At 34.0% G+C, this 25734-nt stretch overlaps 5 protein-coding genes and 1 long non-coding RNA gene across 6 annotated transcripts; 1 reads left to right on the forward strand and 5 right to left on the reverse strand.

The window, feature by feature from the left end:
* The first annotated feature begins 4495 nt into the window (after positions 1-4495).
* LOC148766175 (uncharacterized) lies at positions 4496-5545 on the forward strand. Its single transcript, XR_016035027.1, has 2 exons — positions 4496-5014; positions 5107-5545. It is a non-coding gene; the product is annotated as an uncharacterized LOC148766175 (long non-coding RNA).
* A 423-nt stretch (positions 5546-5968) lies between these two features.
* On the reverse strand, positions 5969-6421 carry LOC148766176 (uncharacterized). Its single transcript, XM_088827078.1, has one exon. The coding sequence runs from the start codon at positions 6393-6395 to the stop codon at positions 6135-6137; it is 261 nt and encodes an 86-aa protein (XP_088683204.1). The 5' UTR covers positions 6396-6421; the 3' UTR covers positions 5969-6134.
* A 1162-nt stretch (positions 6422-7583) lies between these two features.
* On the reverse strand, positions 7584-10282 carry CGLD27 (DUF1230 family protein (DUF1230)). Its single transcript, XM_088826192.1, has 7 exons — positions 9853-10282; positions 9335-9487; positions 8912-8989; positions 8683-8778; positions 8499-8534; positions 8189-8364; positions 7584-8054 (listed from the first exon to the last, which is right to left on the reverse strand). Exons 1-7 carry the CDS (start codon positions 10069-10071, stop codon positions 7892-7894), a joined length of 921 nt encoding a protein of 306 aa, XP_088682318.1. The 5' UTR covers positions 10072-10282; the 3' UTR covers positions 7584-7891.
* A 422-nt stretch (positions 10283-10704) lies between these two features.
* On the reverse strand, positions 10705-14382 carry LOC105961098 (Major facilitator superfamily protein). Its single transcript, XM_012985338.2, has 9 exons — positions 14004-14382; positions 13754-13898; positions 13105-13273; positions 12762-13020; positions 12556-12644; positions 11805-11987; positions 11636-11721; positions 11440-11524; positions 10705-11266 (listed from the first exon to the last, which is right to left on the reverse strand). The coding sequence occupies exons 1-9, from the start codon at positions 14191-14193 to the stop codon at positions 11135-11137; spliced, it is 1338 nt and encodes a 445-aa protein (XP_012840792.2). The 5' UTR covers positions 14194-14382; the 3' UTR covers positions 10705-11134.
* Positions 14383-14599: 217 nt separating this feature from the next.
* LOC105961079 (uncharacterized) lies at positions 14600-16762 on the reverse strand. Its single transcript, XM_088827126.1, has 3 exons — positions 15738-16762; positions 15199-15289; positions 14600-15104 (listed from the first exon to the last, which is right to left on the reverse strand). Exons 1-3 carry the CDS (start codon positions 16643-16645, stop codon positions 14784-14786), a joined length of 1320 nt encoding a protein of 439 aa, XP_088683252.1. The 5' UTR covers positions 16646-16762; the 3' UTR covers positions 14600-14783.
* Positions 16763-17895: 1133 nt separating this feature from the next.
* On the reverse strand, positions 17896-21342 carry LOC105961097 (casein kinase II subunit alpha-2). Its single transcript, XM_012985337.2, has 10 exons — positions 20816-21342; positions 20318-20447; positions 19971-20165; positions 19590-19747; positions 19272-19362; positions 19111-19176; positions 18824-18906; positions 18630-18693; positions 18228-18296; positions 17896-18134 (listed from the first exon to the last, which is right to left on the reverse strand). Exons 1-10 carry the CDS (start codon positions 20899-20901, stop codon positions 18075-18077), a joined length of 1002 nt encoding a protein of 333 aa, XP_012840791.1. The 5' UTR covers positions 20902-21342; the 3' UTR covers positions 17896-18074.
* Between the last annotated feature and the right edge of the window lie 4392 nt (positions 21343-25734).

A 25734-nucleotide genomic window follows, 5' to 3' on the forward strand; every position in this document is an offset into this window, starting at 1 on the left:
TCTGTATCCTAGTTTTTTTAAAATGTCATATCACTTTGTACGTATCCGCGTATCGCCGTATCCAGGTATCCGTGTCCGTGCGGCATAGGAGATCTGAGAATAAGGATATTTAATTTGCTGGTGTTGTTAGAGTATTGCATGAGGTTAGATATGTATCTGAGATAACAGTACAAAAAGGAAGAATATTTAAAAATATGATAATCAAATTGTATTAAAAACATATTTGCAATATTTAAGTAATTAGTTGTTAACTTTAAATTAAAAAAATAAGATCAAAAAATTAAATTAGGCAGGGTAAAACACTTATAAGTTATAATAAAAGAAATTCACATTGGGATGTGTGAGTTAGAGAGATTTTACTTTACTCTTCCGATAATTAAAATAAAAAATTCCACATTTCGTGTCTGAGAGAGAGAGAGATTCACAAAGAAATCGCAAAACTTAAATAAAAAAAAACACCAATCGAGTGAATTAGGATTTTGCTAGCCGATTTACAACTAAAGTTATAAAAAGTTGGAAAATAGGAGATGATTTTTTCTTTTCATATTAATAATTAATTTAAAAGTTTTACAAATATGCTATTAGAGTTTCTTAAGTTGTTGTCTCCTATTTTTATATATAATAAAGATTTATAAATCTAGATGAGTGTATCATAAATTCATAATTCATAGCAATTAATGAATTGCAATTTTTACTTTTAAAAACGTTAATAAAATCAACTGATGAAATGAAAATTACGAAATATATTAGTATTTTATTAAACTGTTGAAGGGTTCAGCAGGCTAATATTTACAATTTTGTACCAAATTTGATGTTAGAAATAAATAAAATTTCTAATATAGATATTTAATTGAGAAAGAAAAGAAATATTATTGTATTGTACCTAAAGAAAACAGAGAACCCTAATTTCGTTACTGGAAAAAGACTATCGAAAATTGCGACTTCAATCTAATTTTAATTCGACTCGAATTAGGAATTTGCTTATTCGAAATAAATATATACATAAATAAATAAAATGGGACTTTCCTTATAAATAAATGGAAGAAAAGAAAAAGGAATTTGAATTTTGGTCCAAGATTTTAAGACATACAATCGAGATATAATTATGTTTCGTTATTATTTGGTAAGTTTTAAATATTTTTTTCCTTTTTTTGTTCCTGATTTCTTTTACCGGAAGATATTCAATAAGGTGAGTCTTTCCCCCTCTCTCTCTTTCTCTCTCTCTCTATATAATTCTTGTGAGCAATTTCTTTATTCTTGTGTTTATACAATTTTTCAGATGTTGTCAGACGAGCAGCGGCGGGAAATCGAGTACGCATTGGATACGCCATGTTGGCGGCACTTAACCCGCTGCCGATGCCTGCACCGCCGCAGCAGAACATCGTATCCTCAATTCCGGTCCCGCGTAATTGGAAGCATGTTCTTGAACTACCACAATACATGTTAGAGACTCTGCCTTTTTTACAACTAAAGACGAAGATTTCGGAGCTGCAGGATCTAATCACTCATGACTTACAAGCTTGTGCTAGAAACAGCTACCTTGTTAGGGCCCACAGCTACTTGACTATAGCTAACTGCTACCTCATCAGGGCCCACACAGAACAATTTGTAGCTTCTCTCGCCGGGCAAACGTAGACCTAGCTAGTGATGAATGTTCGTATTAATGTTATTATCGTATTTTTTACTACTATTATTATTATCAAGGTATTTGATTTTGTATCAAATATTTTCTGAAGTAGTATGTTTATAATTCTGAAGTAGTTCGTTGTTGGCTAGATCCATGAAAGTAGTATGTTTATAATTGTGAAGTATTATGCTTCAAAGTGTATCTATCTGCTACATACATACTCCTTATGAGAATACTCTAATTAGATTTTAGTTAAAGTTGACAAAAATTTTCTGTTTAGTTGATGTTTGCAAAAGCTTATTTAAAAGCATAAGCTAATGATTGTGAGTTAAGTTGATATTAGTGCTTAATTCTAAAAGTTGGTGTTGTTTGCAAAAAATATGGAAAATCAATTTACATAGAAAAAACAGGTACATGGGTGCTTTTAAAATTATAGTTTAAACCAGTTTATTTTAAGAGAATCAAAAGCAAAAGTCGATTTTGTAAACATCTAAAAACAGATTATGTGAGAAAAAAACTCATAATCTATTTTTAATTTTTTTTGCAAATACCAACTTAGTTGAATAACAGTTGAGCTTCTGTTGTTTTGTCGAAAATTTGTGACTTAACTCTAGTCTTTAGTTATGTAAGCTAGAGTGGGCTTTCTCAAATTTTACCATGGTTAAATATTGGATTGCCATATTTATCATGGGTAAAATACACTTTACACCTCCATAGTTTGAAAATTACACTTACATCCATCGGTTCAACTAATAAGAGCAACTCGAACGGTAAACATAAAATAAGAAATTAACTAAACAAGTTATTTTAAAATTATTATAAGTAGTATATTTTAAAATTATAATTATTTTTCAGCCCAAAAAAATTCAATTTCAATTTTGACCCTAAAATATGTTTTCCGTTACTTGCTAACTAAGCATGTATCAGCAATTACCAAAAGTAAAATTAGACCAAACAATGGGGACCCAAAGTGGAATTAGACCAAACAATTGGGGCCAAAAGTGGAATTATACCAAACATGAGGGACCAAAGTGTAACTATCCCCTATGAATGGCGTATTAATATATTATTCCTTTTATTTTCGTTTGTTTTATTTTCGGACATACTTAAAGTCTACTGGACCGTCCAATGGCGGTCCAGGCTCCGCTCAACTAGTTTTATCCTTTTTATTCCGCTGTATTTTTTTTATATTCTTATATCGCCCGAGTTCAAAACAGGTTCGCTCAACACACTTGCAGCCTTATATATATATATGCAGTGTCGTCACTTAGTTTTGAAATACACTCCAATCCTTCGTCCCGCTATTTCTGTGTCTGAGTATTTCTCTCTCTTCCCTCTCCGGCGTCAATTCTCTCTCTCCTCTCTCCGAGGCGTCGATTCTCCCTCTCCGCGGCGTCAATTCTCTCTCTCTCTCTCTCCTCTCTCTCATTCTCTCTGAGGTAATCACCTCGGATCTATCTGTAGCTTTTACAGTATGCGATTCTGATAATCTCAGGCTTCTATTTGAACTGTTTGTTGTGAAAATTATCTTAATTATGTGTTCTATTTGTTCAGATCGCATGCGATACTGATTATCTCACTGTTCTATTTGAACTGTTTGGTGTGAAAATTAACATAATTCTGTGTTCTGTATGTTTAGATCAGATCCATATCATTAGCTGAAGTATGAATCCGAATTTGTTGTTTTATCTGTTTAGATCGTTACTGATAATCTCGGTGTTCTACTTCAACTGGTTGTTACGAGAGTTATCTTAATTCAGTGTTCTTTCTCTATAGATCAGATCCAAATTATTTGCTGAAGTATGTTTCCGAATTTGTTGTTTAGCTAAAGTGAATTCGTATCTGAAGTATGTATCCGAATTCGTTGTTTTGCTGAAGTATGTATCTAAATTTGTATCTGAAGTGTGTATCCGAGTTCGTCTCTGAAGTATGTATCCGAATTCGTTGTTTAGCTGAAGTATGTATCTAAATTCGTATCTGAAGTGTGTATCCAAGTTCGTATCTGAAGTATGTATACGAATTCGTTGTTTAGCTGAAGTATGTACCTAAATTCGTATCTGAAGTGTGTATCCGAATTCGTATCTGAAGTGTGTATGAATTCGTAACTGAAGTGTGTATCCGAATTCGTATATGAAGTCTATATTTCAATTCGTATCTGAAGTGTGTATGAATTCGTCTGAAGTATGTATCCGAATTCGTATCTGAAGTGTATATTTGAATTCGTATTTGAAGTGTGTATCCGAATTCGTATATGAAGTCTATATTTGAATTCGTATCTGAAGTCTGTAGTTGAATTCGTATCTGAAGTGTGTATCCGAATTCGTATATGAAGTCTGTATTTCAATTCGTATCTGAAGTGTGTATCCGAATTCGTATCTGAAGTGTGTATCCGAATTTGTATATGAAGTCTATATTTGAATTCGTATCCAAAGTGTATATCCGAAGTGTGTATCCGAATTCGTATCCGAAGTATGTATCCGAATTTGTATCCGAAGTATGTATCCGAATTCGTATCTGAAGTATGTATCCGAATTCGTTTCCGAAGTATGTATCTGAATTTGTATCCAAAGTACGTATTCGAATTCGTTGTTTCAGCTGAAGTATGTATCTGTTGTTGTTTCAGCTGAAGTATGTATCTGAATTTGTTGTCTTATCTGTTTAAATCATATGTGATGACAAGTAACTCAGTGTTCTGTATATTTTTTTTTGTCATGGTACGCTATTTATCCTAATCCCGTGTTCTAACAGTTTATATGAGAGCCGTATCGTTAGAAATTACTTTTTTCATTATCTGAGATGAATTACGATGGATTATGAAATGTGCTTCAGCGCTTTTGTATAGATTAAGTGACACTTGCACATTTTCAGGAACAATGTCTTCTCGTGGTTCGAACGAGGTTACTGTTGCTGAAACAACGATAGTCCTGGAACAATTATCTGTCGAAAATGGTGAGGAGGTGAACCAGCCGATACCTCAGCAAGCAATCGCAATTCCTGCGGGGCAAGCCGATCTTATTCTTGCACAACAAGGAGGGCTTTTGAGATCCTACACCGGGTGAAATACACCGGGTAGATCTTTACCATTAATATACACACAAACACACCCACACCCACATTGGTGTGTGTAGATCAACGGTGAAAAATCACCCGGTGTAACCTTCACCGGGTGTAGGATAGATAAAACCCAACAAGGAGTGCTGAAGACTTTGCTTACAGATGGGCTCAAAGAGATCAAAACACAGATTGAAGGATTAATCTTGTCGAATACTGCTCTCGCTGCCAATCAAGATAGAAAGATGAAGACTCTGTTGTCGGATTCTCTCGAACAAAAGGAGATGCTTCTTAAAATTGCTGCTGCACTACAGGATAAACAGGATAAATGAAGAGGTATTGTCTGCTTCATCTCTTTTATAAATTTTTGCTTTGGTTTTTTAGTGTTACTCATATTAAATTTTGTTTTTTTGTTTTTTTTTTGCTAGAGGGCTCTGTCGCTTGGGGATATATCTGCTGTTTGCTGCTATGTGGACTTTGACTTTTAACCAAATAATTAGTTTTAGTATTCTGTAAATTGAACCAATGTATGTTTGTTCCAATGGTACTGGTCTTGTAGTAAGCTCGTTTCTTCGGACATACTTTTCGTGTTTGTTGTTTGAGATTTGTCTGAGTACTTGTGCTTTCTGACTATTTGTAGCTATTGTGTATGACTTGTGGTATATCTTTTGTTCGTATTCTGTAAATTGAACCAAAGTATATGTTTGTTCCAACGGTACTGGTCTTGTAGTAAGCTCGTTTCTTCGGACATAAATTTCGTGTTCGTCGTTTGAGATTTGTCGAGTACTTGTGCTTTCTGACTTCTTGTGTAATAGAATCGTGGTATATCTTTTGTTCGTTATATGATGGTTTGTGCTTGTTGAGTTTTGTTCTTGGTGTATGTTGGATAGCACGTAGAATCAATTTGTGGGGTTATTAGTTTTTTCTTTTTTTCATTTTTTTTTCCTTTTTGAATCATGGTATCATTTAATTGATGTATAATTGTATAGTTAAGACGCAAATTGTGTAAAAACTTGTGTAAGGCCAATTATAGTCGACTCGGTTTAGTGCAAGAAAAGACCAACATATAGCATGTATCACCAGGTAGAAAAATGACATTTTACTACGACCGTTATCAGTTTGCTACACATTTGCCCGGTAGTAGATACGGGACTTTTTAGTGTAAAAAAATTGTAGTAAAAAGTCATTTTTCTTAGTGTATGAATCGAATACATTCACATATATATGTCTACATTTATCTTAGTGTATGAATTGAATGCATTCACATATATATATATATATATATATATATATATATATATATATATATATATACATTTATCGTAAATTATGTTTCACAAAGAAGACAATAAAAAAAAACAAAGACAAGCACGATTCTATTACACAAACTCCGGATCGGATGACGTCATCACAACAAATTAAACGATCATCCGCATTAGAAAAAACTAACACATGATCAAGGAACGCCTTGGCGGTTTATGGCGTCAGTGGACGACAGCTGCGCCTGCGGATCTATGGCGGCACCGCCGCCAGTGCCGCCGGTGGGGGCGTCGGTGGATCCGGCGGCACCATGGCCTGGTTTGGGTTGGAGGTGGCCCTGTGTGCCGTACCCTTGTTTCTTGTAATCTTCCAAATCTTTGTACTGTGTGTACGGGCTTGTATCCACCGGCAACCCTTCTAAATTTTCTTTCTTTTCGCTCTCTTGTTTCTTCTCCATTTTTCACTTCTGAATCAGTTTAATATTTTTAATCTAGTATTTATAGGTTTCATGCTTTCTGTGTGGTGGTGCCACGTGCGAGCGGTGATTGCCACGTGTGATTGGTTGGTGTGAGGTGTCAAATGTAGAGCAAATGAAGGCTTAACACATGTGGTGCCAGTGAAATTTACTATTTCTTTTTTTGCTTAAATAAAAATAAAATAATATTTTCTTCTTATTTTTGGCATCTTTGGTTGATGAAAAAATCTACAATTGATAAATTGGTAAATTACAAACACTCCCCTGAGGTATGACCAAATTACAAAAATACCCCTTTTGTTTGGATAATTACAACCACCCCCTCAACTCATCAAATTTAGTGGAATCTTTGAGATTATGTGGAATATTATCACTTTTGTACCCGTTTTATCCCATTCAAACTCTACATTATGAAGCAAGATGACCATAATATGTGATTTTTAGCTTGTATATATCAGTTTGTGGTGCATCGAAAACTATTTTTTTTACACAAAGAGTACAAACTATAGCACATTTCACGGAATCTAGATGACTATGTTGAATTTGGCACCATAAAGGTAAGAAAAAATCATAGTTGAGGGGGTAGATGTAATTATCCAAACAAGAGGGGGGTTTTTGTAATTTAACCATACCTCAGGGGGGTGTTTGTAATTTACCCTTGATAAATTGGTAAATTACAACCGCCCCTTATGTTCTGATTCGATATTACTATCATCTCCGTCGACTATAGATTTTTTTACATATTCATTCTTGCGGCTTTAAATTTATCGGAATCTTCTAAATTATATAGGATATTCTCGATTTTAGGCATGTTTTATCCCTTCGAGCTCCATATTTTAAAGTTAGATGATCATAAGATGAGTTTTTTAGATTGTATATATCTGACCGTGGTGCATCAGGAACTGTATTTTTGCACAAAACGGGTACAAATTAAAGAATATTACACGGAATAGATGATTATGTTGAATTTGACATCATAAATGTGGATATATAAAAAGATTTATAGTTAAGGGGTAGATATAATTATCCAACCATGAAGATTTTTTTCATAATTTGAACATACCTCATGGATAGTTGTAAATTACCCTTGATAAATACATCAATTTTATTTAGTTGAATTAACTTTTCGGATTGGTTTCGGAGAACAGGACGATATGTTTGGAGGAACAATTTTTATTGTAGCAGCCGAATCATTTCAATATATGTTTTTAATTTTAGAATATTTTTTTTACTACAGCAATCAGTCGTCTCGATTCTCGAAGCACAAATAAACAACCACGGTAAAATTAAATAAAATTATAAATATGAAACTTACAAACATTTCATATTTTTTAAATTTCTTTCTAACTCTTGAGACGTATAATATATTTCCTCAAATGTATATCAAATTGTTTCTTCATTATTCCATCCACTACAAATCATCACTAACAATTCCGAAAAATTCGAAAAAAATATATATATATAATTTCGACGTGTAATCACTTAAGCAGATCCTCCCATTTGCAGTATTGTCCACCTGCTAGTACACGGTAGTACCTGTCCCTGCAGTACACCGGCCTTCCGTCGGCAGCCTCTGCCGCTGCCGCCGCTAACTCATCATCCGACTTCACATCCACCGGCAATCTCAAAAGCTCCTCCTTCCTATAATAATTTTATCACATATATATAACAAGTTTTAAAAAATCGAACAATATTTTAGCATTGTCCTCGAGTCGGGACCGGAATTTTTTTCTATTTTAACGAGGTTCTTCTGTCGTCTCAATTATTGAACAAACCTGAACTTTGTGTTGGTCTTTGAGGCTGAAATATCGGACGAGTTCTCTTTGTGGAATAACGAGTTTTGGACGAAATTTTCTACCGGTGTGGCGAAAATAAATAACGAAACAGCGGCAACGAGTAACGCTCCGGTTCCTACTAGTGTTTGTTTCAACAATTTGATCACTGGTTTCACCTATAATGCATAAATATCATTTCAAGAATTAATTCTTGATATTCAATAAATTGAGCTAGTAAAATTGATCGACTATTGGATCGTATTATAAGCATATACTTTTGTCCGTTTTAGTCTTTTTATCCGATTATTACCTTATATGAGCCCAATAATCTATCGCGAGCAAGGATCTGCAAAAACGGAAAAGAAAAAATACATTACGAAAATGTATCGTAAGCCATCAAAGAAATTATCACACAAAAAAATAAATTAGTTTAAATGTTTCATTATAAAATTTATTTTGATGACGTGGCAACAAACGAGAAATAGAGCACTAACCTCGGGTGGTTTTACCCACATTTGACCATCGTACCACCCCGTTTCTTCATACGGTATGACTGCCGATAAAAGCCGGTCTCCAACATAACTCCATCCCTATTAAAAGATTCACAATACGAGAAATGTAGATTGTAACTAGATATTATCGGACATTTTAAATGCAGTGTATCTTCAAATCACTAATCGTTAGATTTAATAATATTTTTCCACAAAAATAGTAGAATTGTACCAAATAAATCCTTAGCACAATCAACGCAACGAGAAAAAGAGTTCCTGTTCCCGCTGATAGGGCAAATCGTAACGGGTCCTGCAGTATATATAGTTGAAAAACATTAGCTTCTATATATGTAAGAGTTTTCGATTGCAATCTTTTAGCATTAAATTTACATCGATAATCTAAATATTTATAGAAATCTTTACACATTCTTAAAAATCGATTGACAAAGTTGTCGACTAAGTCGATTTAAATTGGTCCACTAATTTTCTATGACCATTTTCTTGGCTTTTAAAGCAATCACAAGTCATTATATACGTTTTCTAAATTACTCAACTTTTTTGGAATTTATAAATCAAGAAACGCAACCCCGTAAACATCGGAAACCCTTCAACCGAATTTTCTCAGCTCTTGTAATAAAAACACATGTCAAAATACCTTGGAAGGATTGAAGCTAGCAGCTGCAATAGGTGCACCCAAGACTGTGAAAGTGACCAACCAAAGCCCGCCGAGACGAACGAAAAATGACGCGGGCCCCATGTCGGCCCACGAGTACAGCGTCTCCTCCTTCAGAGATGAATATTCATTCACCTGTGCAGTTCCAATTTTTATATTTTTATTTTCATTGAAATCGACAAGCATTTTATTACAGTTCAAAACACACAATTTTTGGGTTCATAACAACTACAACAGTCAATTTCTACTACAACTACAACAATCAATTTTTACTTAATTTTTATATTAATCTCTTTTTTTTTGGGAATTTATATTAATTTTATTTTAATTAATCCAATAACAACTAGAACAATCAATTTTGACTGCTTCAATTAAACAAAAGCTAATGGAGCTTATATATATATAGAAACACAAAAATCTAATTTTTACTGCCAAATAAAAAATTAAAAATAAAAACACACACACACAAAAACACACAGTGAGAGTGAGAAAAAACGTACAGGTCTTTGCTCAAAGGGGACTTCAATTTCGAGGCCAGGATCCCAGCTCTGACCAGGTGCGCCGCCGCCGCCGCCATTTTTGCCGCCATTCATCTCATTTTTGAGTGCCCTAACACAAAATCTTCCATTTCTTTTGTACTTAATTAATGGGATTACAATTTTGGGCTGTTTAGTAGGATTAATTGGGATTATTGAACAATACACGTTTAATCGAAGCATCTGATTTTTTTTAATTTCTCAAAAAAAAAAAAAATAGGAATTTGGAGGGAAGAAGATGAAGTAGAGCTCAGGATAGTTAATATCAATTTATTTACTTATTTAAGTGGTGGAAAATAATTTGTATTTATTTTATTTAATATATATTTTAGGAAATTGTAGTTGCCACTTAATTTTAGGATATCTATATGGTTTTATCTGTGGAATTATCCTCGATAAATATCTTTATTTTGTATTTATTTATTTTTATTTTTATTTATGAATAATTTTGTGGGCGAGGGAGAAAGTGTGTGGTTGTAGCGTGCAAGGAATAAGGCAGCACGTTATTTTCTCTTCATCTTTGCATCTCTCCACAGGTTTTCTTGCTTCTTAGGACAACTTTTTTTTTTTTTTTTTTAAACCAATTTTGTCATATATCACTAATGAAATTTAATTCGGATATAAAATATCTTCTTTTTTTTTTTTTTTTAAATATGTTGGTGTTTTTTTTCTTCCTTTTCTTGCTATATTTGTTTGAAAATTTTACCTTTTCGATCACAAATTTCTGACAATCCTGCGTCGATTTTTTGTTTACGATGAGCTAAATTCCCATAATTTATCGAAACTTCACGCAATTTAATCAACAAAACAAAAATATAAAAAATGGAATATAACATTCAATAATGTGAATAGAAAAGGATTTCCAAAATCAACAATTTAATCATCAGGTTTATCCTAATTATGCTACTTAATTTCTACATTTACCTTCAAACATATAAACCAAGACATGAAACTAGTGTCCCTAATTATATAATATATCTTTTCTTAATCAACAGGACAAAAATGATGACTTGTTAATCAACACGTAAGCTTATAACCATCTCCGATAAATTCTCACAAAAAAAGTTCGATTACCCCTCGAAAATTATTTTTTCAGCTTTGATTACCTCCGACTTTCTTTCTTTCTCGTGCATGAGGAGAGCCATTCATCACCGCTTGTGATCGGCCGTTGATCGAGCCAGGAATAGATTCCCCAAAATGAACGGCTCTGATCGAATGAACTTCTGAGAAAAACGGGGTATATAGATCACAGGCGGTGGCTACTTTGGTGGAGTTGCTTTCCCCATTTCTTGAAAATATACATGCATCCAGCACAAGAGAATAGCCCGAGTGCAGCAAATGAAATGATAGTTGAATTCCCAATGTACTGATAACTCCTCTGCAACATCAACAAGAAACCATAATTTATCCCCCGTTTTCAAGAATTAAAAAAATATTATTTGACCGAATAAAAAAGCACGTAAACGAGGTACATAGTTAATTACGGCACTATTAAGAAAAAGGTCAATCCGTTACTGCACAACTGAGTTAAAAACAAACGAATGAATTTACCAGAAACAGAAATAACACGACAGCTGCATTTGCTGGGGCAAGAGATAAGCTCATTATTCCACCACGAATTTCATTCGGCACATACCTACAGAATTCGGAGATAATAAAATAATAAAAAATTACCAAAAATTACCAGAATCTTCCCATCCTAATAAAGCGGTGATTCGCAACTGAAAATATATAAAGAAATACTTGCATGGTTCTCATTCTGGCTAGAGACGGCAAAACCAGGCCCACACAAGCCTGGAATAAGCAGAATAGTGCCACGAGAACTCCTATTTCCTGAGAATAATAATATTAAAATTTTAGATGAAAATATTAAGCAAATAGTAATCGAGCGATGATTGATTTGAGCAGTTTCAGACCTGATAATCATAGGCAACGATCGACAAAGCCAAGCCCATTAAAATAAAGGCGTACATTAGATATTCCTCTATACGAATAACTAACGGGCCATGAAAGAACCATGGGAATACAGTACTGCCAAGCATCTTAGAGCCCAGCAAACAAGGATATATCAACCCTAATGACGCCTCTCTTCCATCGGCCTACATCATATTACGAGGTCCGAAAATAAATATTAAAAGATGTCGAAATAATGATCACATTACAAAGAATATAATTTTAAAGGATATTCACATTGACGGAATATGGCCAAGTGTTGAGAAAATGGACTGTAAATCAGTAGAGGAGTAAAATATTATCGAAATATATATAGAATAAATAAAGAAACCGTACACACAGTTTCTGTCTTTAAGAAGCATCTATATCATGAGAACTCAATGCATTGATTAGACAAAGCCAAATTATCGTCTACTTCGCAATTATATGAAAGACGTAACAATATTGGGTCCATTAGTAATCTTTTACAATTAACTTCAAAAAAATCACTATACATGTTAATATGCATAACGGTGTATACTTCGTAAAATTGAACACTTCAGTTTATCTTGATTTTCCAAATCTTCGAAAGATTCCTTAGCATCATCCATCTCTCCATTGACTCCAAGTCCAAAAGCAAATAAGTAAAAGAATCATAAATGCATACGAAAGGGGGGGGGGGGGGGGGGGGGGGGGGGGGAATAGACGAAAAAATTGTTCTCCTCAAAATCTTACCACTATAGTTGGGGCCCACAGAATCCAAAACGCTGCAACAGAAAAGTGTACGCAGGCTTGTGCCCATGATAACATCCATATCCTTTTATCTATAAGATCGGAATAATAATGTTATTCACCTCCATATTTCAAAACTTTATAGACAAGTCGAAGAGCTTCAAACGAATACTCGGTTCTTTGCATATGTTAACATATGAAACACATACCACTAGTAGCATGCCTACGCAATGAAACGTGATAATCCTTCAAAGCTGCCGTTTGTCGGGCTTCTTTCCAACCTCGAGTAACAAACAAAACACCGACAAAAGCCAGAACCGAAGCTCCACTCCACACAGATTTAACGTTTTTGAACACATTACCATCAACGAAATAATTTGCAAGAACCTGGCTGCTAATGAAAGAAGCGGACTCGAAGAAAGTCATCAGCCAAAACATATCGTTCAGTGAATCTTGCCGTTGACCTAGCTGCAAAAAATAAGGTCAACAAACATATAAATGCCGAAGATAATTAATGCAATATCAAGAGATTAATACGCGTTCAAAACCAACCTTGTCATGCTCGATTACCATCCACGACTCGAAACTGAAGGAAAATATTGAAGAAGCCAGTGCAAGAAAGATGCTTGTAAACCAAATAGTCGGAGTTCCAATAACTATCTTCGATATGCTCACGAACAAGTGCAGCAAGTAAAACAACAAACAAAGTTTCTTATGACCTCTGCACCAAAAAAAAAAACGTGATAACTAAAACACTCTCAATCAAATGCAAAACGAGCCTTTAAAGAAGAACTATAACAAATAAATTTGATGAGTAAACAAAGGCATTTTACTATCGCAGTATATCAAAATAAATTCAATTCGTAAACATTGTCAAAGATCTACTTCCTCCGTTTCAAATTAACCATCCCTTTCGAGAATTTGTTTAATCTTCCATATTTACCCCCATCAATCCTAAATTCGATCAAACATTAATCTACACAAGTGGCGACAGTAATTAATAAAAACAGAATTGGTTGGAAGGGTAATTTAGTCCTACATTAGCTTTCTTAATACATTTGCCGAAACTTTAAACGACGGCTATTTTGAAACGGAGGAAAGTATCTAGTAAACGTTGGCGAGTGTGAGCATTTATTCAATTGATCAAACCAAAATCACACACACTAAATGAGAAAATGTGCATAAGTACTGCATCACTCACACTAAATCAGAAATCATTCCAAGAAAGCTCCCAATTGATAGAGAAGCCGCGTATCCAACCGATAAAAACGTAACCATTTGCTCTTTACTGAGTCGATAATATGCAAACTCGTACTCTCCAAACACAGCCCACAAACCCTCCATCACTATTTACACAGCAACCAACACACACACACACACACACACAAAGTCAGCAAAATATATTAGGGGAAAAAAAACACTGATTTAAAATGCAGAAAAAATGAAGTGACCTGAGGAGAGAGCGTAGAGGAGGAGAAACTTCCGCTGGAAACGGAGAAACGCGCCGGGAGGCGCGTGATCCAAGACATTGGCGGCGGCCTTGGTGGGCAAAAGGAAGATTGACAAGACGCAGAAGATGAATAAGAAAATGCATATTGATTGGTTTGGTTCCCAGAATTCGGATTCGATTACTACTCCCATTGCTAAGGGTTTCAGAGGTTTTTAGTAATGGTGATTAGATCATCAGCTTGAACCCAATAATTTGATCGGAGTGAAGTTACAGTTGGGAATTGGGTTTGGGTTTGGGTTTAGGGATGGGGCATTCGGGTCGGGTTATTATGTGGAAATTATTTCCGGGTTACCAGAATACGGTCCACGGAATTCCGAATCCGGTATATTAAACATTCAAATAAAGAAGGGAAAATACGGTTTTCATCCCCTTAAGTTTTCACTGGCTTAACTATCACACTAATGGAAAATTGTCGAAAAGGATAAAAGTGTTAAATTATTGGAACATGAGAAACCAAATATACTTCCAAATGTGGAATTGGTGCAAATTTGAGAGATGAAAACTGTAATTTTTCTAATAAATAAAATAAAACGGGCACATGCTTTAAATTGAATAAACTAGAGAGAGAGATGTAACAAATTCTAAAAATAAATACATAAAATAAAAGGAAATTTAGTAGCATAAACTATGCTATTAACTATTCTAAGCTTAATCTTCAAAAAAAATAAAAAAAAAATAAAAAAAAAAAAGTGTTTATTCTCAAGTTAGAGAAGGAAAATAACTAAACCCCCTTCAAAACGACGTAGTTCCTCTCAGGTGTCATGTGTAGCCGACAAATCCTAGCAATTATAGCTAAGAAAGCATATCTTTCACTTCTCAACATAAGCCTGGATTTGAATTTCAATACAAGATCTAATGCTGTCACTTGTTCTTGTTGTTGTGCCTTTTCTAAATAAAAAGCCCTTATTTCATCTTCTGTAACTGGTCCATTTTCTGCTCCAGATACACTTTCGGCTGATAATGCACCTTCACTAGTACTACTTGAAGATGATGAACCACTCTCTTCTTCAATAGTAAGTGTCTTATTATTATTATCTTCACCCTGTAAAATTCACCATTTCTTTTATTATACATGTCCAAGAAAACATAATAATAACAAATATATATATATTATATATACTTAAATAGTTATTTACCTTCCAAGTGGGAATTGCCTTGGATAAAATGTCGACGTACATCTCCATTGCCGTTTCTCGGCTCATGCTCCCGAGTTTCTGCCAAGCATTCCTGTCGTATTATAAGAAATTTTCTTGATTTAGTTCCATCAGTATATATGTACATGCAAGCACGCATGTATATATAGTGATTATAATAGAATGACAACAAAAAAAATTGAATTTCAAAACTTGATGATCTTTACAAAATTATAACCTCGACCTCGTTCTACATAAAAATCGCATTGATTGCATACTACTTACTACATATGCAAAGGCCGCAACGAGAATATACGAACGTGGAATTAAATTAATAGTGGTTTTATTCTATGCTATACATAGTGAATTGTTAAACTACTCCAGACGTTCACATACATACGCGTGTGTGCAATTATATTGTATGTTGCATCTATAATGTAATTGTGACCGTTTTACCTATTGATAGATAGATACACGAGACAAACAAGTTATATATACCGTTAATTCAAAATAAAAGATAAAATAAAAAAATTGTTCAATACCACTTTGATCTAGCCGAAATCTTGAAAGCCATAGGCGGAGATTCGTGACAAGGGCCATCAAGAGCAACTTTTTGAAGCCCGTACAGCTGCAACTTCAAATCTCCAATTCGATCGGAATTGCTTTTGCTACTCGCGAAAACCAAGGCTTCGCCAAAAATCTTTTCTAATTCGGTTGTTTCTATTCCCTCCCAATCATCAACAAACTCCTCTTCCCCTTCACCATTATTATCACCACTATCCTCAATAATCCCACTCGTTTCACAAATATCATCCACATCGTTTTCACTAGTACCCGAACACTCACTACAAGAATCCGATTCGTCCCCGCTATTTTCACTAGTACCCGAACACTCACTGCAAGAATCCGATTCTTGATCAATAATCCCACTATTTTCACAAATACCATCCACATTGTTTTCACTAACACCCGAAAACCCACCGCGAGAATGTGATTCTTGATCAATAACCAAATTCTTCGTACGAACATATAAATCCCCGTTATTTGCAACAATACCCGAAAAATATGATTTTCGATCAAAAGCCCCCAACTTTTCACAAGAATATTCCCCATAAGTCAAACTGCGTGTATCTAATCCTCGAGAATCTTCCCTATTGAGATTCTCTGTAATTTCTTGACCTTGGGGCTCCCTTTCAACGCAGACAATCTTTTCATCTTCTTTAAGGAGATTTTCTTCAGCTGATTCCACCACCCTAACCGCCGGCGACACAATTGTACTCTCTTTACTGCTACGGCGGCGGCGGACAACGAGGCGGCGGACGACAACTCTGCGGCGGAGGCGATATTCGGTTTTTGTCCTTTTTTGAAGAGATTCGATACAGTCAATAAGAGAAATCATCAGAATTGAGTAGAACATTATGAAGATCACTACACCGTCCATTGCGTTCATGTTTGCGTGCGTAGTAAGGTAAGAGAGAGAAAGAAGAGAGAGAGAGAGAGAAAGACAGAGACGACGGCGCAGAGGATTATTGGAAGCCGATTACATAAAGGGCGAAAGAAACGAATTCAAAAGAGATTAGAATTCTGATGAAAATAATACTTTGAATTTGAAGGATGTGGGACCCACTTTGATGTGAGAGCGAATAAGGTGGCTGCCTGATGACGTGGCAGAATCCGTAGTGTTTACTACTTTGACTTGTTGATGAATTTGGCCACGTTTCTTTTTGTGTTTGTTTTGTTTGCTTATTTTCGAAATCTTTTCTTTTTTTTTATTGTAACAGAAAATATTTGGAAGAATCTAGTGGAGATATATAGAAATAATTATTTTATTTAATAAGATATTTTGCAGAAAATCGGAATTATTTTCTGGTATCAAGTTTTGGTTGAAAAAAATCGGAATTTCCAAAAAAAATATTATATATTCTCAATTTCAATTCAAATAATTTCGGAAAAATTGGAAATCGGAATATCAGATATCGGCATGAAGGTATGTGTTCCAAAATAGAAAATTTACCCTGAATTCGGGAATCCCGTTCCAACTAATTGCACGCTACACATGAATGAACGATAATATATCAATAAATACTTCATTCAGGTATTTGTTTTTGGAAGTATAATAAAATTTATGGTAAATTATGGCCACCCCTAAGGTAAGTTAAATTACGGAAAAAAAATCTCTTCGTTTGGGTAATTACAACTACCCATCAACTTATAAATCTTCTTACACGTCCAGCCTTTTAGTGTTAAATTCAACATAATTTATTAGATTCCGTGGAATGTTCTTTAGTTTGTCCTCGTATTAGCAAAAATACAGTAAATGATGCACCACAATCTGATACTTACAACTTACAAGTCAAGAGACACATCTCATTATCATCTTGTTTCAAATATATGAAACTTGAATTGGGAGAAAACGAGTATAAATTGAAGAATATTTCACATACTCTACAAAATTAAACTAAATTTGACACCGCAAGAGTTGAGGTATAAAAAGATTCATAGTTTAGCGGTGATTATAATTACCCAAACACAATGAATATTTTCGTAACTTGACCTTATCTCAGGGGATCGACCGTAATTTAACCTAAATTTTAATTGATGGGTTGGATAAGTTGATTATCGATAATATAGCCAATTTTTACCAATACACAAACAAATAAAAATATGTAACAGTAATAAAATAAACTGCACACGATTGGATTTTGAATCCACAAAAACATCAAGCAGCTTAGAAACCTTAAAACAAAAAAGGCAATAATGTAGTAATGTACTATGATAATGTTGATGTCAAAAACAAACTTCTACACAAATCAGAAATGCCCAAAATCTTAAACATCACAACAGAAAATCCCTATGGTTTCACGGGCCAATTTGCCGGGCTATTGGGCCCGTGTCCTGCTACTTTCGGCAGCTCTCACTTGTAAGAAATAAGGGTGAGCCTACGAACAACACAGAACCATTTACGTAGTTTAGTTCCCAGAATAAAAAAATAGTTGAAATAAAGAAAAAATTAAGGTGACGAAGATTCCTACCATGGCTTCTCTTGCTGTGAGCCTATCTTGGTGATCGTAACGCAGCAGTTTGTCGAGGAAATCAATAGCCTGCTACAAACGAAACAAGAAGATTACAATTTACAGTATAAATTTTGAAGGTTTAAAAAAAGGGCTTTTTATTGCATTCAGCACCTCTGTGTTTAGTCTAATTGCTTGAAAACTCCCAGTGTTATAAATATTAGCAAAAAAAGCCCCGTCTCATGCAATCTTTTTAGCAAACTTACCATTTAGGGGGTTGTATGCTAAAAAAGTTGCATCATAGGGAGGGTTTTGCTAATATTTATAACACATGGGGTTTATTTAGCAATTAGATATAATACAGGGGTACTAAATGCAGTAAACTCAGACTGAAATAAGTAGGAGCTCCAATGACTGCATGACCTCTGGAGACACAAGATGCTGATTGTCTGCATTGACAAACTTCGACCATGGTTTCCTACTGTGTCTGTCGAAATAAAAAAGTATATATTAAATTAAGCAAAATTATCTATTTGATGCATCAAATATTGCATTACATTAAAGAATCCCATTGAAATTTCCTTTCGACATTAGAGTTATTGGATTCATAGCAATACCTCCCAACAAGAGCTTCGAGTTGGGGGTCGAGCTCCAAATGGTATTTGTGTAAATACGCATTCAACTCGTCAGTCCCAAGTACCTGCAAGAATATTCTGACATCAGATATTTGACAAAAGGCATTACCGACAAATTTTAATTTAATGTTACTTTTTTTGACGAGCTAGCTTGAATCTCTATAAAGCCGTGTGATAATTATGTTAGAGAACTAACCAAAAAAGGAAAGAAAGTCGAACATCATAATATTTAGAGAAACAGAACAACACATCGAGAGCAAAATGTTTACCTTGGCAATTTTGACAAGTTGATCCTGGTTATCATGCCCGTAAAAGAAAGGTTCCTTGCGGAATATCTGCATTAAGAACACGAAGTAGTTTAATGAAAACATGAAAACGGACAATAGTTAAAATAAAAATAATTAAAAATAATAAATAAATAAACCCTCACCATTCCGGCAAACATGCAACCAAGGCTCCACATATCCAAAGAATAGTCATAATCTTGCAAGTCGACAAGAAGTTCCGGGCCCTTGAAATATCTGAATAAATAATTGAGATGTTTCGCACAACCATATTAAATACATTCGGCAGATAAGCGTCGCAAATATGTGCATGCAAAATTGAATGAGCTGATTGAGCCAGTATATAATGCCGTAACTAAATCAGCATCGAAAGTTTCTACATAACTCATGATTACATAACCTTATTTAGGCAAATCTCATATTCAGAAACCAAACGAGGCCTTAAGAAACAGTTCATGTTTTACCTTGAAGCAACCCGAACGTTATATTCCTTGCCAGGGTGGTAAAATTCAGCAAGACCCCAATCGATCAAACGAAGCTTTCGTAACTCGTGGTCTATCATTACATTATGAGGCTTAACATCTCTGTGCATTATTCCCTGTGAGTGACAGTAATCCAATGCCTGCACCGTAATAAGATAGTCGCAACATTTAAATCATGCATATAACTATTTTTTTTTATTTACGTAAAATTATATAGAAATCAGTCACCGCAACACAGTTGCAACAATATTATTCTTTCATGAGCACTTCTCGAACAATAAAACATTTTAATATAACAATTAAGGATATGGAAGAAAATTTGACTTTGTATGGATGTGATATTTTGATGGGATTTCGTCGCACCTTGAGAAGCTCGTATATGTAGTAGCGTATGTCGTAATCGGTCAACGTAGGGTACAGAACTTTGAAATCTGTACTGTTGACAAATTCAAATATCAAGCTTGGAGTTTTCGAGTGCTGATCCCTAACGATGTCCAGGAGTTTGACAACATTGGGTCCCCCACACAAGTTCTGCAGTATCTTAATCTCTCTCTTTATCTGAAAGACGGGTAAAAAAAAATTAGAAAATATTTTCAGCTCTTTGAGATTTATTAACTAAAATGTAAGACTACGAAACAAGGTCCCTTTAAAGAACCGGCAGTTCGTAAACTACGATACTCTCGGTTATTTGAATAGGAGAAGAAAAATACCTTTTTCTTCTTAACAGGTTTTAGAATCTTGATTATGCATCGTTCGTTGGTGTTCACATTTATTCCTTCAAAAACTTCACTGTATTTCCCCCTCCCGACTTTGCGAACAACCTCATAGTCATCCTGGTCACTGAATATATATACAAAAAGAAACTTATGCTTAGAGATAAAGTTATATATATCTGCTCAAAGTTTTCAAAATAAAAGAACAAAGCTTCAATCACAAAATATGACACCATACTTCAATCTTTGAATATAGATAGCAAAATCCCCCCCCCCCCCCCCCCCCCCCCCCCCCCACATCCCACATTAAATTAGGGAAAATCTAATCTGGAATCTGGATCAAACATGACGAAAAAACAATTTAACAGGGAAAAGGAAAACAATTGAAGAAGTATGAAATATGGAGCATTTATTACGAATTATCCCCAATTAACGAGAAATTAGGGCGGCAAACAGACGAAATCAGGTGCAATAACTGTTCGTTTGATTACTTACCCCCACTGGACAATGAGATTTTCGTAATCCCAGTATTCCCTAGGGCGCACCACATTGACGTCAGCGTAGACCCGCGCTTTCGACATCCCCGATGCGTAGATCTCCGACGAGGCGGCGCCGTCGATCTTATATAAACTGGCGCAGGATGCGGCGGAAGGGGATCGCCTACTGTGGTGGAGCTGCGCAACCGGCGCACGTACGGCGACGAGGGCGCACGCTAGCGAGACGGTCAGTAGTAGTACGGAATAGTGCGCCAGCGGCGTACGTTAGCAAAATTTACTCCGTATGCTTCACTGAATATTCTTCTGTGACAGGATTTTGACAGAAGTTAAAAGAGAGATCGGAGATGTAATAGTTGTGGTTTTGATGAAAGTCCTATCATCAAGAATTGAATTTTTCTTTTTTTTCTCTCTTTTTTTCTAAAAGTAGAAATTAAATTACAATTGTGCCCCCAACTCACCTCAAGTGAAAATGGATTTATCCCGCTGCTTTACTTTTTTGGTGGAGTTTACAAATTATTATATGAGAGCGTCGTTTATATAATGAACAACGTTGGCAATTCGTGACTAGTAATTGAGTCTATTTCGAACAAGGTTTAATGGAGCTCGACCAAACATCTTTTAACGGAGCTTGATTGTAGTTATGATTTTTCAATCAAACATAGTCAAGTTTCATATCTTATCGATCAGATATTTTAATAGAATTGGTAGATGCGCGTATAGGGGGGAATTGGAACGAAAATCATGATTTTATTTTCGCCAATTACGATCCAAAAAAATTTCAATTTTTGAACAGTATTTTTCATTCGAATGCCAAATTTTTGGTTTATGCTTTGTTTTCCAAAATCTTTTTGTTTAGAATACGAATGCAATGAGGTTCACATTTTTTTATCCGATTCCAATTTATTGAACTTATGATTTATTATTGATTCCAATTCGAAATTGTCCAATTTTAGAATGAGCTTTTTCATTCATATTTTCGACATTCAATTTCAGATTTTTCCAAAAAAATATTTAATGAAATTGAAATCAATTTGAACATTCACAAAAAATGTTTTCATGTTCTTTTCGAAAGTTTTGATTACGATCGGATCCATTCAATTTCGAGTTGTAACTATTTATCTTCCATTATAAGGACTCCGGTATTATTGGGGGATATTGCTCTACACTACATGGGCCTAAAAATTGTGGCACGACAATATCGATTATGGGGCTCATGATTTTTTGTATGTAATTAGGCATAGTTAAACCTAGGCCCATCAACATTAATAATATGAAATTAAGAATTTTGGCAATAAAATAATAAATTTTTAGACTACGAAAAAAGTATGAAGTAAACAAAAACAAAAAAGGTTGTTTGGTTCATGAGTGGTTGTCAGGGACCGTAAGATATATAATCTGGTGCGTACAAAATATTTAAATTTCAATCATATCCATTGATTATTTTGTAAGAGAAATGTATTAGTTTTTTTTAAGAAATAATAAAGTAAGATAAAGAATAAAGAGAAGCCCCACAAGAAAAGTAATGCCCACATAAATTGACCAAAGTAGAGTGGCCATGTGACTTAAATCATACTCTTTAAATTAATTAGTAATTACCAATATTGATAAGAATAATTAAGCTATTTGAAATTTGACCCAAGGCTACTATTAGTGAAAATGGGTTTTCTAGATTTTATACTCGATAAATATTCACCGGGTGATCTTAAACATTTAATTTATATATAATAACACACACGTATGTGTACAAGTGCTTAGTATATAGTTATTCATATAGATATGTGATTCAAATTTACTCAATTAAATATACCAGGTGTAGCGTCTCATAAACCGTGAAAATATTACATAGATCATTAAAATGTTTCAGATCGATATTTTATCTTGTCATTCTTATATATGTACCGGCGGGAAGCTCTTTTTCTTCAATTTGACTTTATACGAAGATATGGATGAACTTAGAGTACAAAAAAAAAAGACGAAAAAAATTGCTAGATGAAGTTATTTATTTATTGAAATAAAATAATATGTTCGACATAGTATATTACCGTAACTTCGATTTTATTTTTGGGTCATTAGCAATACACCCCTCCAATAGATAAAAAATAGTGATATGTCCATACCATTATTCTTCCTTTGTGAAAACCCCTAGAATATTTATTTCCAATTTTACCCTTATACTATCCATTTTTTTTAATAATTATCTAGTATTAACAAAATTCCTATTAATAAGGCAACTAAATCCGCACGTTTTTTTTTAAATAAATATCTATTATTTACAACATTCCTATTAATAAGGCAACTAAATCCGCATTATTTACAAAATTCCTATTAATTAGGCACCTAAATCCCGCTAATTAGGATTAATTAGTATAATTAATCTCACTTATTCCTTTTTTTCTCTCTTTCTATAATAATAATTTAATTCCTAAAAATCTGCTTCCAAATTCCTAAAAAATTGCTACCAAATCAAAAAAAAATTACGAGAGAGAGGGATGGGAGTCGACGACAACGGCGGTGGTGGCGGTGGTGAAGGAAAGAGAGTGAAAGAGGCGGCGATGGTGGTGGTGGTGGAATCTGGAAAAAAAAAACTGAGAAAACGATAAAGATAACGAAAAGATAGCGAAAGAGCCTTACGTGGAAACGAAGGAGGAGGCGACGGCAACGAGCGGCGACGGTGGTGGTGGTGTACAAATCTATGTGGAGACGATGGTGGTGTAAAGAGAGAGAAATCGACAGAAACAACGAACACGAGAAATTAATAAATCACTAATCGAGTGAATCATCGATAGTCATATTCGAACCAGACTATAGTCACGTTAATGCTTCTGCTCCAGATCTGGAGAAAAAAAAAATCGAAAGTAACGAAAGAGAAGGAGGGGGAGGCGACGACAACGACGGTGAATGAAAGAGAGAGTGGGGAACAAACAAGAAATTCATAAATCACTAATCGAGTGAATCAACAATAGTCATAATTATTAACAGAACAGTGAATATGACTATTATGTGACTACTCTGTAAATCGAGGGGCCATTTATTTTTCTACAACATATGGGCCAACTTTTTTGAAAACTAGGACACATTTTCAAACTTTTTTACTTCTACAATAATACGTCATTCAAAGTGACGCTTTTTAAGAAGCTGACACGTGTCAAGGTAATTGTGAGCTATTTTGTATTTTTTTCAAGTACAATATTGATGGAAAAATTAAAAATGTGTGGGGCCCACACGGTAAAAGAGGAGTTGGTGTGTATGGGTTTGGGGGTAAGAGGCCGAATGAGGGGTTTGGGGGTAACTAATAAAAAATTAATTAAGTAAATTAAACAAATATTCGTTTTTAAGCATTTTTTAATTTGTTTATTTAATTATTTTGTTTTGAATAACTAATAAAAAATTAATTAAGTAAAACAAATATTCGTTTTTGTATTTTTTTACTTAATAAGTAATTACAAACATTGTTTTTTTATTTTATACCCTAATTCGGAATTTCATAATTTCACCATTATTTCAAAACATTGTGAAAACTTTTATAATTTTGAAAATAATAATAATAATAATAATAATAATAATAATAATAATAATAATAATAATAATAATAATAATAATAATAATAATAATAATAATAATAATAATAATAATAATAATAATAATAATAATAATAATAATAATAATAATAATAATAATAATAATAATAATAATAATTCTTTAAACTTTAAACCTATAATTCTGAAATTATAAAATAATTAAAAAATATTAGAAAAAGTATATTATATCTTTTTTTTTTCAAAATTGTAGAAGTTTTCAAAATTTTATAGATATTCTAAAGTTATATTCACCAAATTTATTCGAAAATTTAAAATTTATTAAGTTTTTAAATTAAAAAAAATGTTGATATTGTCAAAATAATTTCAGATTTTTAGTTTCTTATTCAAAATAAAATGAATGCAAAATAAGAAATACCAGAGTATAATTTGTTTTTCTTAATAATGATTTTATTACCTCCACCCCAAATTTATTTATCAAAAAAAAAAAACATACACCCCCAGACCCCCTGGTCGGCCGTCACCCCCCAAACTCACCCCCACCCATCCAACTCCTCTTTTACCGTGTGGGCCCCACACATTTTTAATTTTTCCATCAATATTTTACTTGAAAAAAATACAAGATAACCCACAATTACCTTGACACGTGGCAGCTTCTTAAAAAGCGTCACTTTGAATGACGCATTATTGTAAAAGTAAAAAATGTTGAAAATGTGTCATAGTTTCTAAAAAAGTTGGCCCACATATTGTAGAAAAATAAATGGCCCGTAAATCGAGATAAAATGAAATCAGATACAACTCGGACGACACAAACCCCATACATTTTGCTCTGAACAAAACAAACGTTGTAAATTGCGAACCAAACATTATAATCCATAGACTAAATTAAGAAAAAAAAAAACAATTACATACAATCTCTGATCTTTTTCACGCATTTTTTCTTCAACATCAAGCATAGAGCGCTACAAAGACGACGACTAGGCACCTCCTTCTCGCCCAAAAATACTTGCGTATATACAGATCTGTCAAAAGACGAAAAAAAGGAAAAAAAAAAGACGAAGAAGAAGAGAAGAGGAGAGATTGAGAACGTGAGAGAGAGAGGGGGAGTGAAAGAGTGAAATAAATTATATCACATTAAAAGCCTAATCACATAAGGGCACTTTAGTCTTATCATGTCTAGTTAGGGGGGTCTCACTAATTAAGAATGAAATTTGGGTGTAGGCAAAAGTCTTTAATAGTCAATTAGGTTTAGTTCAAAATATTTTCTAATTGAGGGGGTTATTGCATATTTCCCCTTTTATTTTTTGTCGATTATAGTATTAACGTGACAAGTGACTTAATTTTGGTCGTCTAGAAAAGCAAATTAACATTTCCAGACTAA

This window comes from Erythranthe guttata, chromosome 12 (genome assembly GCF_056151865.1).
Source record: "Erythranthe guttata isolate IM_541 chromosome 12, IM_541, whole genome shotgun sequence".
In the NCBI taxonomy this organism is placed as follows: domain Eukaryota; kingdom Viridiplantae; phylum Streptophyta; class Magnoliopsida; order Lamiales; family Phrymaceae; genus Erythranthe; species Erythranthe guttata.